This window comes from Mixophyes fleayi, chromosome 3 (genome assembly GCF_038048845.1).
Source record: "Mixophyes fleayi isolate aMixFle1 chromosome 3, aMixFle1.hap1, whole genome shotgun sequence".
NCBI classification, from domain to species: Eukaryota; Metazoa; Chordata; class Amphibia; order Anura; family Limnodynastidae; genus Mixophyes; species Mixophyes fleayi.
In genome coordinates, this window is record NC_134404.1 from 106,885,870 (window position 1) to 106,906,371 (window position 20,502).

General features: G+C 38.7%; 1 protein-coding gene across 12 annotated transcripts in view; it reads right to left on the reverse strand.

Moving 5' to 3' along the window:
- The window catches only part of TNIK (TRAF2 and NCK interacting kinase), a 261,739-nt gene that overhangs the window by 193,961 nt on the left and 47,276 nt on the right, over nt 1-20,502 (reverse strand). For all 12 annotated transcript variants that reach the window (XM_075202119.1, XM_075202123.1, XM_075202118.1 and 9 more), the window contains exon 2: nt 8,247-8,312. In XM_075202119.1, coding sequence (XP_075058220.1) covers nt 8,247-8,312 — 66 coding nt within the window. The remainder of the gene's footprint in view (nt 1-8,246; nt 8,313-20,502) is intronic.

Here is a 20,502-nt window from a genome sequence, read left to right on the forward strand (position 1 = left end):
TTCAGATCTTCGTCCCTACTAGCCATCTGCTCATGGTTAAATGTACAGGAGTTATGCTAAATGTTCATTGACAGGACAAGTCACTGAATTTCAAGTTACTAGGGGAAGGACCAATTCAAAGAATGAAGGAACTCTGTTTCCATGGAAACCTTTGTCTGAAGCTAAATTGCTGCGTTTTGGTTTTTTTTAAAAAAAGGAGGCATAAACTTGTCTAAAATATTTACAAAGATTGCATTGAACGGTTGTATATAGAGCAGATACGGCAAAGCAATGATTATTAACTGCTGGAAAAAGGAGAATTGGGACAGCAGTGACCTATTCTTCCTTTTCAGTGCAGAGAAGGCCTGCAGAGTACAACACAAGAGTGCTCAGCATGCCCTACACAACTCCGGCTTAAAGGAAAGCCTGGGAACTGAAGACATTGTTCAAAACAGAGAATAAAGGTGCATAGTGTCATGCTCATATAAAGTTAAAAAATACAACCTGTGAAACATATGCAGTGTTCCTGGCAATGTTTTCACACTTTATAAAGATAGTGATGGCTAAAATCTGTCAAAATTGCATTTTCTGATCACATTTCTTTTACTATAACTATTGTTGCCCATACGGATTGGGGTGCCGTTATATTGAGAAATAAAATGCAAGCCCATGAGTTGGCGATGTCATCCAGCTTTCACAAGAACTTCCATAATCTCTAATGTAAATGTGAAGCTAAATACGTTGGTCTGGAATCAGAGTAGTTTGCTTTCAAACTTCATCTGCATTCCCAGTTTTGAGGTGGACGGACATAGAACAATGTGTAGCCAGATTATCAGAATGTTCATAGCAGCAGCATCTCAGGAGACGAGTATTGTGATCTTGTGGTGGCAGTGACCCGTTCCTATGTGTATTTATGTTATTGAGAACACACCTGCATGTGACAAGAGAAACTTAACAATGAGAGGAAATGAATGGAGGCAAGCGGGTGCCACAGACTGAGAGTTTGATAGTGAAAGCTGCAGAATCTTCCAAAAGGAATAGAATAGTGACATGGGGCGCCTATGAATCTACAGAAAACCTGTATGTAGTGTCATACACATCTCTATATGATACAAAGTTCATATATCCAACTTGTTTTGACATATATGTAGCCATTCTCACTCAAAAACATAAAAACGCTTCTAGAGGGGACACTTGTCACTGTGCTTTGTATCAATTTTGCACAATTTTCAGACAAAGAAGGAGCAAATGTGTATTGTGCACTTCAGTCTCTCCCTTGCTATGCAACATACCTCCACATTAATCACAAATCAGGACATCTGTGCATATGCGGCTGGGAAGCAGTAGCACGCTTACAAGAGGGTAAAGGTCACATTGTGTTGTGAGTGCGAATGTGTCCTGTTATGGCCTGCCAGGTCCCTCACATTGATGCACCCAGCACCTGCTCATTATTGTCTTGCTGCGCAGCAAGCAGATAAGTAGGACATGTCTCTCAACAGCCCTAATGCACTCTCAACAGAAGTGTCTTTAGAGGGGAGAGGGGTTTCCAGTTTCCTAGAAACCCCCATACACTAAAATTCCCACAGCTCAGGAGGAGGATACAGCTTATAGTAACCCCCATATCCTGTATTTAAAAAAAACCCTAAAATTTTCTCTGCAGTCCAAGTCCCATTTTTGTAGTTATCTGCCTATGTCTTAATGAACTCTGTCTTCAAGAAAATGGCCATGGTGATTGTACTTACTTTTAGCTCTAGCATTTATAAGAATTTATGGAAAAAGAAAATACAATAAAAGTTACTTGTGCTCTTCTGCAGTTTATTGGCTGCTGAGAGGGATGTGAAGCATTAGCCGAATAACGAACACAAATTGTAATTTTCTTTTATTAATTGGATGTGCAGGGGATGCAAGTAAAAGGCATAAAAGCAACAGTGCAGCAGATAATATGCCAAGATCATCAACCACACTCAAATGGGAGCTATTATTGAACACTTACCTTTGATTGTCTGTAAATATATCCAGAACCATATAATGCATGTAGCATATATTCAACGTATACACGCACAACATGGTGCTATCATGCTCAGCAGGGCTTCTCCAATTTTTATTTATCATTTCAATTTTTTCATCCTAGGAGAGACTATTTAAAATCGATTGTTTTGTCTCCAACAAGTTGTTTTCCTGCGATTAAACTTTGAATGCCATTTCTGCCTGCAGTTTAATATAGCTGGCTGTCCTAGGTTATATTTGCACCTACTCTGAACACTAAATATTACTTTAAATGCCGGATACATGTGTACCACTACCTAAAACCCTGTCATAGCTCATTAATGCATCAACAAAGCACAGTACACATACATTCTAATAAAAGTGACAATAGGATCAAATAAGGGTAGAATATAGACCTACGATGGAATTGTTCATTTCGAAACGTGTTCACCTTAAGCCAACCCCGCTTTTAGGATTCAGTCCACAGATTATGATGCAAAAAAGTCCAAGAAAACACTAACATATCAAAAATGTGTTTTTGTCAGGTTTATTTTATGGGTTTATTTAGAAGTAGTGAGGAACAGGCGGAGGAAGTGATTGGGGAATTAAGTGAGTTAGAGCCTAGCAGATAAAGGTTCCAAGGGACACTAAAGGGCAGTGAACCTATTCAAAGGGAATGGAGGTTGATCCAGTCATGGGTCACAGGAAAGCAGACTACAAGGTATATAATGGTAAACACAGATCAGTAAGGCGGGATAACAATATTAATGGAACACAAGTAATTGGAAATGGTTTTTATTTATTTATTTTTTAAATGGAAAGCAAGTACTGAGCCATAAACTATAAAGCACAGGTCAGGGAACCAGAGTGCAAAGGTGATTTCAAACTAAAAATTGCAGTTGAAATACGTAACGTACCAAGGGCCATGAAAATCACCGTACACCCAACGGATTCCAGCCATTTTCATCCAGTACACATTCAGTGTTGGCTTTTAACACCAGTATTGTCACATTCTGAGTATTCTATATCACTTCTAGATTTAAGACCTTGCAATGAAAACTCAGCTAAAGTACAGAGCAATAAAAAAAACTTTAACACAATTAAGCTGGGGTTTCAGCTACATGTGTGTAATGGAATAATAGGAACCCATCACAAGGTGAGTTTATAGTCTATATCCACCCTGCCCTAAAATAGGTTACAGGTCACTGCAAAGGACTGCAAAAGTCCAATAAATAAATGAGCAATGTGAGAAAGGTTTGCCGTTATATTGCAGATTGTTGAACCAACGTGCCACTTCAGCAGCTGAATGTACAGTTTATTCGGGAAAAGAGATTTTAGTACATAGATATTCTATTTGTTAATGCCCATGGTGATTGTATGGTTGCTATTGAACCTAACTCAATAAAAGTCTAATGAAGTCAATTAATTTTGGGGAATAGGGTCCACTCTGGATGACTTTAAAATAAAATGATTGTATTTCAGTTAATAAAAATACAAAGCATCACAGGTGAGGAACACATAGAATATACATCATGGATGATTACCTAGCCATGTGGAGAGTGTACATAAATGAATGCAAACATTTCCTAGAGTGGAATGCAAATACTTTTGGTTCCTAGGAACTATGTTAATGTTCCAACTTGTCTTCGAAAAGGTATTTTAGGAAAAGGCATCCAGAAAGTAAACACTGGCTTCACTCTATCGCACAGAACTTAACAAAAGTAAATGTTTACTTCATTTTGAAAAAATAAAGAAATAAAAAAAAATAGACTCATAACAAGGTTACTGGAAGTATGTTCTGACATTTTGCTGCACTCATAAGAAGGATCCAACAATGCTCCATGTTAATATATGTACTTTATTTCGAATATTAGCGTCTAGAGGTTTATACAGGATACAATTGTAGAATATTTGTAAAATACTTAACACAGCATTGGTTCCTATTGCTGTAATAGGGCATCAATAATCAAGTAGAGTTAAGTGCCATTAGAGATAGGGCAACAGACAGGAAGATTTCCTGGTCCTCCCATGCCACTAGTTACATTTAGTATGAATATTTATGCAGCAGAATATACACAGTCTGGGCTACTCTGAGCAAAGATAATATATTTACATTTATACAGTTGTAGCATTTTTTAAATAACCAATCCCCCCTCCAATTATTTATCTGTTAATATTAAAATACATTTGTCTTTGATTCACAATTTAATACCATTTATCCTTTAAAAAAAAAAAAAAAAAAAAAAAATTAAATAAATAAATCAGAAAATGAAAAGACATGGCATTGACAAAATTATGGAAACCTTAGACTCAATATTTGGTAGCAGACTTTGGTCAAATAATTCCAATGAACCACTTCCTATAGCCATGAATGAGCTCCCTGCACCTCTCTACTGGCAGGTTGGTCCATTCTTCTTGTGCAAGGTGCTCCATGTCTTCCAGCTTAGAAGGGCATCTTATCCCAACTGTTGTTTTCAGACCTCTCCACGAGTGTTCTAGGGGATTTTGATCTGGACTCATTGCTGCCCATTTCAGAACAATCCAGTGTCCTGGCTTGTACCATTCTTGGGTGTTTAAGTGTTTTTGCAGTATTGTCCTGCTGGAAGACCCATGGCCTTAGATGGAGACCGAATCTCAGACACCGGGTTAAATATTGAGCTCCTATATGGCCTAGTAATCTCCAGATGTCATGGACCCATTCAAAGCACCCAGTGCCAGAGGCAGCACAGTAACCCCAAAACATTACGGAACCTCCTCCATGCTTGACTGTAGGGAAGATGATCTTTTTCTTTGAATGCTTAATTTGCTTTCTGCAAACATAGGGAGGATGTGCTTTACCAAAAACCTCCAATATGGTCTCATCTGTCCACATGACAATAACCCAGAAGGAATTTGGCATGTTCAGGTGTGTTAGGCAAACTCCAGTCTGGTATTCTAATGTCTCTCCCTCGCTCTCCAGTGGCTCCGCCTATTCCATGAAAGAGAGTTATGTGGTAGAAGGATGGTGCGAGTTGAAACGGTCATGCCTTGTATCAGCTTGAATCTGTTTTCCAGTTGATCGAGGTGCTTTCTCCACCATTAATGTGTAGTAATCTTTTACTGTGTGTTTAAAGATGCACTATTACCTAGAGAGGGAGCAGAGCATTGTAGCTCTACCACCTCCCCAAAGACATGGGGCGGCTCCATTCAGCAGTATGTCCCTAGACTCCATGGTTACTCTCACAGCCTTGGCTGATAAGAGCTGTTTGACATTTTGGAGATCGGTATGAATAGAAAGACCAATGAGAAGCCGCAATAATGGACATTACAGCTTTTGATTGGCCCTTGCACTCACATCCTGTTCTGCTGCCATTTCAAAGAGGTGAACAGAAATGTTACTGAATAAATGCACAAGCAATAAATTCAACCAGAATTTTTTCAATTAAAAACTGGGACAAACATGGGATCTGAAGATGTTGCCATATAAGCCTCCTCTTACTTCCCTTTGTGTTCCAAATAAACTAAAACATTTATGCCTATACCTACATATTCTGTTCGTTTGGGTACAATTAGGAGGCTAATTCATACTGCTTTTTAATGTGAAAAGGAGGAGACCATTCTGGATTAACCAGTATAAACGGACATTAAAATGAAATGTCACCAAATGATTATGAAGGTAGAATAGAATGAAGACAATCCTGCACATGGTTTTGCTGTAATTCTAGAGTACTGGTCACTAGTACTGCACTTTTCACATTGCCTCATCCAAGTGAGGTATTTAGTCACTGACCATTTCCTTTCAATATTTTTTCCCCAAAGCATTTTTTCTTCCAGTTGCAATGGAAAGGACAATATAGCAGACAAGCTGTGTGTCAGTGGATTGTTAGCATGACTAAGAGTCAGGAACCTTGGGGTACTGCTGTGAAATTCATGCTGAAATGATAATGACATCTATTAAAACTTAACTGCAATCTATGCAGACTTTAAATGAAAGTGCTACAGCGTGTTCTGATGTCTCATTCTTTTTGTTCAGAATAAATAAAACACTGCAAGTATTCAACATTCTATTGTTCACTCTGTTCTGTGAACCCAACAGCTGAGTTTTAAAATACACACAAAGTAAACCTAAAATAAGATCCCTTTTAGCGTGATGTAATATAATGGGATTTAGAAAAACTTTAAAACTTGTTTACTGGTGTGATGGATAACTGTTCACTAAAATCACACAGCTATAATGCACAGACATTATTGCTTACAATAATCTATTTGTGCAGTTCCTTAGCATGTTCGCATATACTTAGAAACCACAAATTCAGAAGAAAACGCAAGACCACAAGATTCTCTCTGTTCTGACCTCTTACCTCCTCCCTTAAAAGTCATGCACAAGTTATTCATTTGAATAGTGCACATGCAGACGTTCAAGAATCCAGCACTAGGTAAAGTATAGGCAGAAGAGGCAGTTTGTACTTCTATAATATTTCCCAATAACAACAAAAAGAGCGAAATAGTTTTATATGTTGCACAAAGTGACAAATCAAATTTACCATTTCCATATGAACACAATGCAGTTTCTATCTTGTTTTGATATTCTACATCCTCTTTAGTATTTTGTGTCCATACATATGTCTGGGTAGAACAGGTCGTTGTAATCAAATTTACTAAAAGGTGTAAATTTTACCTTAGCTTGGGAAATCTGTATTTACTTCCAGACTGCTCATCAGGTTTGGAGAAAATGTAAAACAAATGAAACTAATTTTTTATTACATTTTCTCCTAACCCAATTAGTATTCTCCAGTGAGCTTCCTGTACAGTACTCCATTTATCTCATACATAATGTGTAGCAGAGTTATTGTTATTTCTTAACACCTATTTTAGGTACTGACAGATTTCCAAGTCTGGAGTGCAATAGGAAATCTTCTCCACTAAAAATCACAGCATTCACGGCTAATATTCTTACTTCATCATACTTGTTGACATTCAGTTGACGTTGTCCTTTACATATGGCGTTCAGACATGAAGGGGAAACCTTAAGAAAATATCACATTAATGGGCCCACATTCCCTATGCACGAGGGGTAATCTGTATCCGTGAATATATGGAAGAATCCATCAAGTAACCAAGAGAGTGTTGTAATTAAAATGTTATTTTTTAATTTGGTCAAGAAAATCCTAGCCAAGCAACAATGCATGTCAATGACAAAGACCGTTTTGAAACAAGAGTTTACTCTGAGACTTGTGGGAGCTTAGGTAAGTAATGAACTATAGGGGAGAGGGGGAATGGAGGCATTGAATACAAACAGAGTGAGAGAAAGGGTCCTAATGCTATCTTTTCTCTTAGAAAAAAAATGCTAAATAAAAATAAAATCAGTGTTGGTGGTTTTAGATTTTGAAGGGTTCTCTGCTTGAAATATATTTATCCACAATGTGTACAGTGCATATATACCATACAAGCCTAGCTTTACATATGTGTGAAATTATCAGTAACGTGGCACAAGACTTGCAGGCAGGTGGTTTTGGTGTTGTAGGATAGAATTGCACACTTGGTGGATAGGCAGCATTGCTTTCTTGAATTGGGTGTCACAGTTGGATAGGCTGTATTTTCCCCATAGTAGCCTAACTGCTTGGGCTGGCTGCTATGGTGTACCCCAACATTCCATAAGTACAAAATAAACAACTTTAATTAAAATAATCAAGGGAGCACCATGATTATGATCATCAATTGGGCACCTTCATTTAGATCATCAAGGGTCCTAATAGTTTTGCTCATTTAGAAACAATTAAACATTGGGTTAGCTAGTAACCAACTCAACCATAGCCGCCTCCCCCCCCCCCCCCCCTGACTTAGGCCTTAATCCAGATCTAGTGACCACATATTTTGAGGTTTGTAAATTGACTTTTGTTAAATCTAAATATACACTGAAGTCAGGGTTTTGTATTCAGATACAAACAGTTTATTTATTTTAACAAGATTAATAAATTGTGTCAATGGAGCTCAAAACCTCATTTCGCTGCAATTTTAATGAAAACACAGAATCTAGCAGATGTGAGAGCTAAAGTAACATGCAAATTTGGGTCTCTATGCAGCATCCTGTGGTAGCTCTTCTAAAAGATGGGTTAGATGTGTCCTAACTTAATCACCTACTCTGAATATTGCCACATCAGTAATAGGACTATTTATCAGAGACTTTGCCATATTTAGTATACAGTATATTTACCACATATTGAAACCTAAAAAATAGGCATCACTTTTAAGTAACCTTTATTAACCTGTAAAGAAACCAAATATGTGTACATATATCTTACCTTGTAGACCTGTCCATATGTTCCATTTCCAACAAGTTCCACCAGTTCAAAAATCCCAGCAGGATCCTAACAAAAACAAAAAAATGTAGATGTTTAAGAATGCATTTTAAATGAAGTTCCGTACTAATGCCTGTACAGCACACTGGACTCCTGTGAATGGAGCAATACATGGTGACTTTTCTCCATATCTGGGAGTATCTTAAAATTTCAGTTTACAAAATCAGTTTAAACATCCAAAACAATTCAGACAGTTTCATTGTTATTGCAGAGTCATGGAAGTTAAGCACTCATAGCCCTAGTTATATACGCATACTTGCCAACTCTCCCTGAATGTCAGGGAGACTCCCTGAACTAGGGGTGATCTCTCTCGCTCCCTGAAGAGTCTGGCATTCTCCCTGATGCTGAGCCAGTACAAGACTTGGTTGGCTTCGCCATCTGTGGCATGATGACACAGTTCAGAAATTGTGTCCTATGTCCATGTATTAATGCCTATGGAGGTGGCCATTTTCATGGAGACCAAGATTTAATCAAAGACTGACAGGTAAGACAACATGACTTCAGTAATGAAGACAGAAATGTAAAAGACACTTCAGTTTCTAGAGATTCATTAGCTGCTTTTCTTTAACACATAGTTGCCTACCCTCAAGGAATGTCTGGAAGACTTCCACATTTCTGGGAGACCTCCCTAGCTCCCAGAAGAGCAGGACAACCTCCCGGTGCTCGACCCCACAATAGATAAGTGGCGGGGCGGAGCTTAATGACGTAAATATTGCGTCATCTTAGCCCCGCCCCTGTTGTAATTAGGCAAAATGGTGGCAATCATTTAAGGGGCGGTGCCAAAATGATGCTATTCATCAAGCCCCGCCCCCACCTCCCCCGGGATCTCCCTGAAGCCAATGAGGAAAAGTTGGCAAGTATGTATATACTGTGGCAATAAAAAAAAAACAAAAAAAGGGACTAAATATTTTATTGCTGTGACAGCTAAGGGATACTTCTCTACTACAGTAGAATAGGTAATTTTTCAAATCTTATGAGCGTGTATAGACCTGGCATCTCAGTTTGAGGGGGGATGGAATCAAGTGGCAGAGGAGAAAGAGGGTAGAGATCTGTTCTTAGATAACAGCTATGAAGCCAATACCTGATAAACCGTGTGACCTCTATCGTGCACATAGTAAATTATTTCCTCTGTGGCTGCTGTATGCCAAAGATGTTTTTAAAACGCAGAGAGGAAGGATAGTGGGAACAAGCTTTTCCAATTTCTGACCAATGGGCACTTAGCTGCTGTTAGGATGTGTGCAGATCACTTCTTAGAAAATGTATTGAGATCTTGGGAGGGTGCACAACATTCTGCTCTGCTACAATGGGAGGTACTTATATGAAGGGGACACAATAATGGTTAACGGACTTAAACCTGTTAAATACAGCCACAGTTAAACCTGGTACAATACAGGACAATTATACGAGATAGTATTTTTATCCCAGTGCCCCAGATCTCCTTGTATTAGTCCTACATCCCACCAGCCACATTAAAAAATATAACGGCCTTGCAGCACGATTTAAAACAAAAATCAAATAAAAGCGTAAAAGACAAAACCCACACACACACATATATACATATATATATATATATATATATATATATATACATACACACACACACACACACACATACCGTATATACTCGAGCATAAGCCAAGTTTTTCAGCACATTTTTGTGCTGGAAAAGCCCCCCCTCGGCTTATACACGAGTGAAGCTCCAGGACCACAATGAAAAGAACCAACCAATAACATCTGATTAGACGCCCACTTCCGGATATCGTCACATGCGTTCCACTGTGGAACGCACGCCATGCTGAGTGAGACCATACGGATTACAGCCTCTGTGCAACGTCTGGGACTAGTGGAACTTCACCGCTTTTTTTTTTTGTTTGATCGATGTTCACGCAGACCGTTACGTGGAACTGATTATTTCAACCAGGTCTGACTGAAGAATCCGCGGCATACGGATAACGGGACATTCACCTTCCAGCTCTCATATCTGGGGACTGACGGTAATATTCTGTTTACACTTATCATACTTGTATTTGAAGAATGAATTTGCATTCAGCTCCGGCGCTAAGATCATCATCAGCATTTAAGGAACATATCAGCTAAATGTTTTTGGTGTGGCCACACCGGTAATATCTTTTACTCCGGATTATGTTTATTGGAGTGTTCGCAGGACTATTGCAGTCATTCACAACAACCCGTGTTTATGACTAGTTTCAATTTTTTGTGGCTTCAGATTTGTAACGTCTATTATCCATGTGACATATCTAGTGGTATTCTGCAGCTTTTTATTGTTTTACTGGCCAGTGATAGCTCTGTTATTGTCATAATATATTTTATCAATAAATTGTTTTTATTTATACAACGGATCATTCTATGTTGATGGGGTGCACTCATTGTCAGCGCTGATATTTGTGCTTGTTCATTTTATGATCCATCTATGCACCGATACAATATATTAATTAGCCTATATGTTTTATTTTTAATTCATGTAATTTTATTGGTATCTATTTTTATTTTTGAAATTTACCAGTAGCTGCTGTATTTCCCACCCTAGGCTTATACTCGAGTCAATAAGTTTTCTAATATATATATATATATATATATATATATATATATATATATATATATATATATATATATATATATATATATATATATATATATATATATATATATATATATATGGTGTATAATACAATAAAAAATATAGCTATAATATAAAAGTTATATCAACCAACCCCCATGCAAAATAATATTTATTCTCTGGGGCTGGGACAAAATCCTCATTCAGTTTAAAATCTTGTAGCCTAAAACAAATAATTTATTGGTGCAGTATTATATCATTATAGCTTTTCTATCTGTTAGAAATAGGTGTTAACAAAACAGGCATTATGGCGTGGTAAGTAGGCTTCTGCCAGTGGTAACCATATAGACGTAAAGTAAACAATGTGAAAACAATATGGAAGATGAGATTTATTCTCCAGTTGTCGACATATATTTCCCTTGTGCTCATGTTTATTGTATCATTATGTAAACTTTGTTTTCTGCTTTTTTTTTAGGTCACATATGCATGGGTATAAAAACAATGCTGGCTAGAAGTGCAGACAAAAACGATGTACTTTGACATTACTTTTAAAATAATTGTTGGTGTGTCAGAAAATGCGTGACAGATTACTTACATTATTTTATGTTATATCAGGGTCAAAGGGCATTTAGAAGCTTTTAGGAAAGCATGTTGAACATGTAATTTCAACACCCGTTTGTACAAGCACTTAAAATCAAGTAGGATTCATTTTTTACCATACCTGGGAGTGCTGCATTAAGATTGAAGCTTGCTGCACTTACAAAGTTAATGAGATCCACTACTACATCCCAACAACTGTTCTAGGGCCTAACAGTAAATCCTGGTAAAGTGCCCACAATTAAGTTTAAAAATTATATATATGTAGCACACATAAATTCACAATAAACTATAACATTATCTATACAAAGTTAAATATATATTGTTCACATCAAAAGCGCAATTCACATTGCCTCTTGGCCTACACCTTGGCTCAGACTAGCAGTTTGATATGTACGAAATTAACTACAGTTACTGTATGTATACAGAATGAAAAACAGTGTCCTCACTGAATGTATCTTACTAGACCCAATAAATCAATTAAATTAATGCAGAAGAATTCCATAGACTAACATTTAAAAATGACAAGGATTGCGCCCTAGTATAATATGTCCCAAAGCATATATTCAACCAAAGAAATACCTTGTAATTAGAATGCACTATTAGTGACGGGAATGTCACTGCAATCTCGACTCTTCCATTTATGCTATTAAGTGGGCAATGCAAGGACCAGGCAGTGTGTATTAGGTTTTTGGAAGGGCTGGACAGTAACACCCGGCAGGTCCTCACATTGCCCCCTTAACAGCATAAATATAAGAGTCGTGATTAAAAGGGACGTGAATGTCACTCTCACTATCTTTTAATGCCGGAATTCCTCTCATTCAGTTTTTCAGCAAGTCACAATTGAGTCCACCCTGGAATTACAGCATTCGGATTTTTAATGTCTCTGTAAGTGCTGTCTACTTTATAGTGTTCACACTAGTAACTACCACCGATATCTTTTGTTGAATATACACTTTGGGACATATTATACCAGGTTACACATACATTAGTGACCTAAAGATCCTGAACATTCCTGTTTTCATCATACATGCCAAGTAATTTATTTAGTATCTCTTAAAAGATTAATTCATGTCTCCAACATGTGCATATAATTGCATTCTTCCTAACCATACAAGTGTGTAATGATTGGTTATTTAGGAGAGTAATCCTTATCGTTTTTAAACTAAATAAATAAATTTCCTTATTCTATGTTTGCTTCAACATTGATTGAATTTATTTATTGGGTCTAGTAAGATAGATTCAGCACGGCCACTAATTTTTATTCTGTATCCTTGCCATTGAGAGACTGCAATATCTCCCACTGGTCAGGAGCTTTTCTACATTACAGATACAATTTACTTACTTTATACACTCATTACACTCAGCGCTAGAGTTGTGTTTTTCTATACCTAGTTTGGTTACTGTATGTACCGTTATATTTAATAGGACCTTTACATAAATCCTTAACCCATAGAACTACGTAGAATATCACCCAGCAATGCAATATTTCATCGGGCAGTCCCAGGTTCACAAAAAGGGGTGATTTGGGTGACCAGACTAGCACCCTAGTGGTGTGGGTCAGTGCCTCAGGGTCATATCTAGAGCCATCCGAGTGTGTGGCCTGCTTGGATTGGAGTTAGTGGCCTAAAGTGTATGATGTGGGACAGTGTGAAGAACTTATTTGGCCAATCTAGAGCAAAATGCTTCAAACTTTAGAAAAGGAAGAAAATGTGTGATATATATATATATATATATATATATATATATATATATATATATATATATATATATATATATATATATATATATATGCAATGCTTAAAATGTTTGGAGTAAAATACAACCCTATTATTCAAATAAAAAAAAATTACAATTTTATTTACATACAAGACATTTATTGTTCTCTTGTTGTCTGCAAACATGTCATCACACACACAAGTCTATTTTAAATTGTCCAGCACTTCATTCTTCTTAAGAATGCCTCAGTCATCTTAAAAAGTGATTTTCTGTAGCATGGGGTCTACTGAGAGCAGTTCATTAAACCAGGGCTCATCTCCAGCGTCTATCGACACTCATATTGTTGATCTTTTGGCAACCCACTAGCTTGTGCTTTGATTTGCCAGCCACGTTATTACCAGAATTATTTAGAATTCACTGCATAGTCATATTTTCAATAATAAAATATACAAGAGAAAACTAAACTAAATTGCCACCTCATTTCTTTAAGATGGATACATGCACATTAAATCAGATGACAGACACTGTATATCCATATTCAGGCCCAATTTCACCACAGTAGTTGTCCAAATTAGAGGGTCTGTCCCCACAAGGCTGATAACTATACATAAGCAAGGATTACAGTCACTGGACTACTGCATTTTCTATCAGACGATATTACAATCTGCCAGTCAGCAGGTGCCACAGGTGGCTATCCTACAGAAACTTGGTCTAAACCCACAAAATTGACATGTGAAAAATCACCCACCATAAACTGTGCACCTTTATAGTGGTCCCCTCTGTGCCCTATGTAATATTACTGCCAAATGGGGAAAAAAAGGCCAAATTCATTATTTGAGACCAGTTTAAAATAAACCATTTAAACCTCTCAACACTAAAAAGGTTAAACTAGTGACAAGATTAGCTTCACCCCGATCTGCACAAACCCCACCCTCAATGTACCCAATCCATTCCACCTAGTAACACTGCCATTCTGATCAAGTCACAACGAGTTTCAAATACAACCCATCTCTTTTGTTGCCTGTAAATATTAGAGATGGTCACTGACCCCCGTGTTTTGGTTTTGTTTTTGGTTTTGGATCTGGATTACCTTCGTGTTTTGGTTGTGCAAAACCACCCTTGCGTGTTTTGGTTTTCTTTGGTTTTGTTTTGCTATTTTTGAAAAAAATACCATTTTTTGGGTCTAAAATTACCTAATTTAGTGCTCCACCAGTTTCTTAGATAAGTGAGGTAATTCTAAAGCTAATAAATTAGGAAAAAAACAGTTTAATCCCTGGTAGGCCGTCCTTAATGCGAACACTTGTCTGCAAATTATACAGTCAAACCTGGTTGTCTACCTCCTCCATCTTTGATTATTGGCAATGTAGCCATTGTCTTTGGGTGTATATTACACCCTACACTTGTAGTTGAATATTAAAAAAGCAGCCTGCACAGACTGTGGAGCTAGAAAGTAAAATTAAATGGACCACGGTACTTTGGTAGCTATCTATGCCCCCCGCCCTCCACTTGTAGTTGAATATAAAAAAAGCAGCCTGCATAGACTGTAGAACTAGAAATTCGAATATACAAAGAAATGGACAAAGGCAGTTTGGTATCTGTCTGCATCAGATCCCCTCTCCACTAGGAGTAAAATAGAAAACTATTCAGCCGTTGTATAATCTAGAATATAAATAGAAATTGAGAAAGGCAATTTGGTATCTGTCTGCATCATAATCATCAACATCCTCATTAGCGCCCTCGTCACCTCCATAAATCTCCCCCTCATCCTCTTCTATTTCCAAAGTGGCATCCACAATTTGTGTATCACCGGCTACACTCGGGCTGTTCAGGTACACATCAGCAGAACTGCTGAAAGGGCTCTTCTTTATGGGTACACTAACAGAATGTTCACGATTAGACATACCACTGTTGGATGGACTGTCCACAGGGATTGGTGTCATTTGTGAATCAGAGCAAACATTATCCTCTAATGCCTTACTGTTATCTTGCAGCTTGTCTTTGACGCGTAACAATCGTTGTGCACCAATTGTAGGCTCGGTAACTTTTTGGGATCTGCTACTAATAGCCAATGGTGAAGGCCTCATTCTCTCTTTGCCACTGCGTGTGTAGAATGGCATGTTGGGAATATTTTTATTTTTATTTTTCCCCATCAGCACTTAAAATTTACTGTGTTGAAGCAAAAAAGAAGTGTTACTGAGCAAAAGTTTTTTTTTATTTTGTTTTTTGGACTGATTTCGAAACACTCTGTAGTTTGACATCGCCTTGCCCAGATGACGTACTGGGAACACTATCAGGACTGGTGACAGAACCTGGTTGCTCATTCTGATCATATGTGGATTGCTTTGAATCCATTCTGAGTGCAAAGCACTTGTAGTGGTAAAAATTATTTGGTAAGATACTGCTGACAGATAGTAATTTTGACAGCCAGAAATATTTATGCACAATTATGGGGGGACTCCCCAAAAGCACTGGGGAGTGCCAAATATTACAAAAATAAAATAAACCTCTATCCTCCTCTTTTCTATAGCGATTTTTGTTACAGCAATTGGAATAAGAATATTGTATTCTCTGTCCCTGCTCTAATCAGCCTGTGACTACACCCTGCTCTCTCCCTCTGTCAAATGGCGATGGATTGATGTGGAGGCAGGTATTTATAATCTTGAAGTATCGCGAGAACCGAGCCACGAGATCCGATGACGTCACGATGACGTTTGGCCTCGATTTGGATTCGGAGCGTGCGGGAGAGTACCGAGCTGCTCAGCTCGGTACTCGGATACACAAAGTTCGGGTGGGTTCGGTTCTCGGGGAAACGTACCTGCCCATCTCTAGTAAATATAGACTGTCAGGCCAGAATAGGCCCCATTATGTTTCTATGGGTTGATAATAGCTAATTGATATGTAACAAAAATACTATTCAGTAACAATTATGGATGGCATTATTGGTTCAATCACAGCAAATACACTATTTTTCATATGAATAAAATGTTATACAACATAATGCATGCTGTGGCATTATCTTGACTGGGCCTGGCCTGATGTTTTGGCTAGCCATTTCCCTAAATTGACAGCCCTGGATGCACTTAGGAACTCATTTACAAATCGTGAAGGAATCACTGAGCCAGCCCCGTGCATACATTTCATATCACGGCTATTCCTGAGTTACCTAAGCAACGCTAAAATCTAAAGAATGGGAAATGACAGATTTGGTAATCACTGCTTTAGACTTCCAAGAAATGCACAAATGCATTAGCAAGCTTCTGCAAGGTTTCAAAAGCAACTATCAATATTTATGACCTTTTATGTACATGTGGAATTAAATGAATAAATTATTGGAGGTAATGGGAGTTTGTGCAAAAGGAAATTTATGACCGAGTTTTAAGTCTGAGCCGCAAAGCGGATCGCATAGCTATATATTTGCCAAATTCATTACACAATGTATTTAAAATGGAGATTGATTATAGGTGATTTAGTCATGACAACCAACATCAAATATTACCTTAGATTAGTCTAGCGAGATAAATATAAGCAAAAGTCTAACTGACTGGATGGTGTACAGCATGTGATTGTGAGTGATCTGTCCCATTTCACTTAAGAGCTACTGAGTTTCAAGTTACAAAATATAGCAAAGTACTCAACCTTCCATGAGAAAAATAAATAAAATCACCCTCAGGCTTAAACCTGTTGGAATGGGTATCTAGGGGGATTCTGACTTTAGGCCAATTGTTTAATTCAGGTACACTTTCCTCCTTTTCTCAGTTGAGTGAACAATATCATTTGCCGAAGAGCGACTTTTATAAATTTCTTCAGCTTAGACACTGGCTGTCAGAGCCCTCATTCAGAGGTATAGTCATAGGTTCCCCTCCGGCTATATATCAAGTAAACCTGACAAAGAGTAACAACAAAGCTAGCATAACTACCTGGTATAATATTTTAACTTTGCAAGTCGTTATCACCAAATCAAAAATTCAACTCCAATGGGAGGTAGATCTCCAGGTAGTATTCACGGAGGAGGAATGGGAATGTATTTTTCGAAACTCTTTCACAATGTCTAAATGCCTTAATCATACTGAAATGTTGGTGAAGCTTCTGAATAGATTGTACGTGATCCCTGAGAAACGGCACAAAATTTGGCCCTCAGCACCCCCGACATGTTGGCGTAATTGCACTGAGAGAGGGGATATATTTCATGTTTTTTGGGCATGCCCAGTCCTACAACCCCTGTAGTTAGAGGTTTTCCAGTTGTTGGTAAGGGTTTTTAGATATCCTACAACTCCTTCCACAGAGCTTGCTTTGTTGCATCATTATCCCCCCTCCGTTCCCTCCTGGGACAGGTACGTGATGGGCCAAGAGCTCATTGCAACCAGAGCTGCTATAGCTCAGGCCTGGAAACAACCGTCTCCCCCTTCTTTGGCTAAGGTGATATCTAAAGTGAACTTCAGCTTTGAGATGGAGACCCTAGGAGTTCCGTATTCCACGGCAGCTACTTCCCCATTAGTGAAATGGTGTAGTTGGCATAATTACGTCACAGACGGAGGTGGTGGGGCCCCATCCCAGTTTTTGGGCCTAGGTACAAGGATGGAATGGACTAGTCTCTGTATTGTAAAGTTAAAGTGACTTATGTTTAGAGTGCCAATCTTTAGTTTTACTAGTCAATGGCTATAATTATATTTAAATACTGCAGAGTCATAAATGTCTAGATTGCTGGTGTTTTATGACATATTGTTGTGTATCGTCCCCACTAAGTACCCCTTTCCCCTTTTATGTCCTACCCCTTCCCTCTCGTTTTTTTTGTATCCTTTGCAATTATCTCAGAAAATTCAATAAACTTTACTTCAGTTAAAAAAAAAAATCCCCCTCAGGCGTATAATAGATGTAAAATAGCCACAAATAAAAAAAAAAAAGACAATTTGACACTGTGGAATCAAAAACTAAGGAAAATCTAAATGAATAATTAATTTACATTGATAAAGTCTATGACCATCATCTGCAGTATTGCTCCCCAGCTTCCTGTTACCTTTTTATTTAATTATCTCTCTCAACTGAAACCTTTTTGCGTAATGCTCACCATACATTAGGCAATTGGCAAAACACTGCAGAAAGCCCCAAAAAACTGCACTACCCAATAATCTTCCAATCAGAAGACAGATACTATCCTGTGTATAGCCACCACCTTCCAACTGCATCAACAGGCCTCTGTGTGGTGAAGGATCTGCTGCTGGTAACCAATGCAAACAAACATCCTAATCTTCTGGAGTATAAAACGAACTTTAGAGGTCACCTCAGTGTGGGTGTGGGTGTGGGTGTGTATATTATATTCTAATATACAGTGGTTCAAGTTGGGATGTATACGGTGATATGCCATACTGCCACTTCTCCTACTGTGTGGTTGTAAAACTATCAAGTTTCATTCACTTACATTTTCCATATAGAAACTTCTACTATATATAATGTAATCCAAATTGTTCTGCCCTCACGTAACCAAGGTCCTTCTGCAGTGGTACTACACCAAAATAGAAGAAACGGTTTCAAAATATAGCCCTCCTGTTTCCCCCACTCTCTTGCTCTCTCTTTCTCCCCCTATCCCTTGCTGCCCTATATACAGGGTTGCCAACTCTGAAATTAAAAACAAGCAACCGCTAAGTGAAAAACAATCCTAAAAAGAGCCCAAAAGAAGCAAAAAATTATTTTTTTATTTATGATACAACTATCAAGATAATATTAATAGTAATGGGATCTGCAGCAGTTTCTGCAGTTACAGTAACTAAAGATGAAGATTCAGGAGTTATAGCTGCACTTTAGGGGTTTGTTTTCCTTGTACACTACAATATATCCCTAGCTTTACACTATAATTACACACATCATACTCTGTCTGGTCGCATATATACTGCATACAACACAGACAGGCTCCCCCAGGAGGGGCCAACGCTGAAGTTTACCTACCAACACTTGAGGTCACGCCCATGTAAGAGACCAGCAGCGTCCTTACACTGACTAAAGCGTTATTATACACAAGGCAATAAAGTTTTTTTTTTTTAAAAAAAAAAAAAATGTTGTGAAGCCTAAAAACCCGCAACCACCAGAAAAACCCCGCAACCCTGAAAAAAAAACAAAAACAAAAAAAAACAACAAGCCCAATTCCGCTTGTTATAAGCGGAATTGGCAACTATGCCTATATATCTCACCTTCCTCAATGTCCTGTCCCTCCCCCTGCTGGGTTTCCATCTTCAATTGTCTCGTCTCCTCCCAGCCTCCCCCAACATGCCCCCCCCACCACAATGTGGCCACACCCCTGCAGCAGCACACAACTTCTGTCCTAATCATCTATTGAAGGTGACCCAAAACTCTTGGCTCTGCAATCCCAAGTGCTTCGGTGGTACTCTAAGCTCTCATAAGCAAATCTAACACGCAGAAGCAAAGAGAACTTTGCGCTTCGACGCGGACATTTTGGGCTTCATAAACGAAGCCCACTTGGACAGACTTTCCTTTAGGTGCGTGATAAAATGCAATTGGCAGGAAAGGATCACTATTTATTGTTTTTCCAATCAGCAAAAAACAACATTGCATTTTGACCTGTACTCTAAGAAAATATTTTTCCTCGAAATCCACTACCTATGAAGTTCAGAAAACCAGAAAGAAAATATACGCACTGATATCACCCCCAAACAGCCTCCATACAGCCACAGTGAGGAGCACTGATCAAAAAAATAAATAACTTCTCTATCGACAACCCCACTGACCCTGCCTCCATTAAACTGCTCACCCTCTCCTCCTCCCTTGGCCTCACACAATGGACCTCCTCCTCTGCCCACTGCCTCGGTCACTCCCTCGACCTAGTCTTCTCCTACCTCTGTAATCTCTTTGACTTCTCCATCTCTCCCTTCCCTCTATCCGACCACCACCTCCTCTCTTTCTCTCTCTCTCCTCCTCTCCCACTCCCCTCCCCATGCCCACTCCTACTCACTCCAGGCGCAACCTTGACACCCTCGATCCTGCTACTCTGTCCTCTACTCTTGACACTCTCCTTTCTCCCCTCTCCTCCCAGGCCCCAACCTGGCGGTCTCCTTCTACAACCACACCCTCACCTCTGCTCTTGACGCCATCGCCCCGGCCCACTCTGTCAAACCCCGTCGCTCCCAACCCCAGCCTTGGCACTCCAAATTCACTCGCTTCCTCCAAAAATGCTCCCGTACGGCTGAACGACACTGGAGAAAATCCCGCTCCCTGGCTGATTTTCTCCACTTCAAGTTCATCCTCTCTTCCTATAGCTCCGCTCTCTCTCTCGCCAAACAATCTTTCTTTAAATCC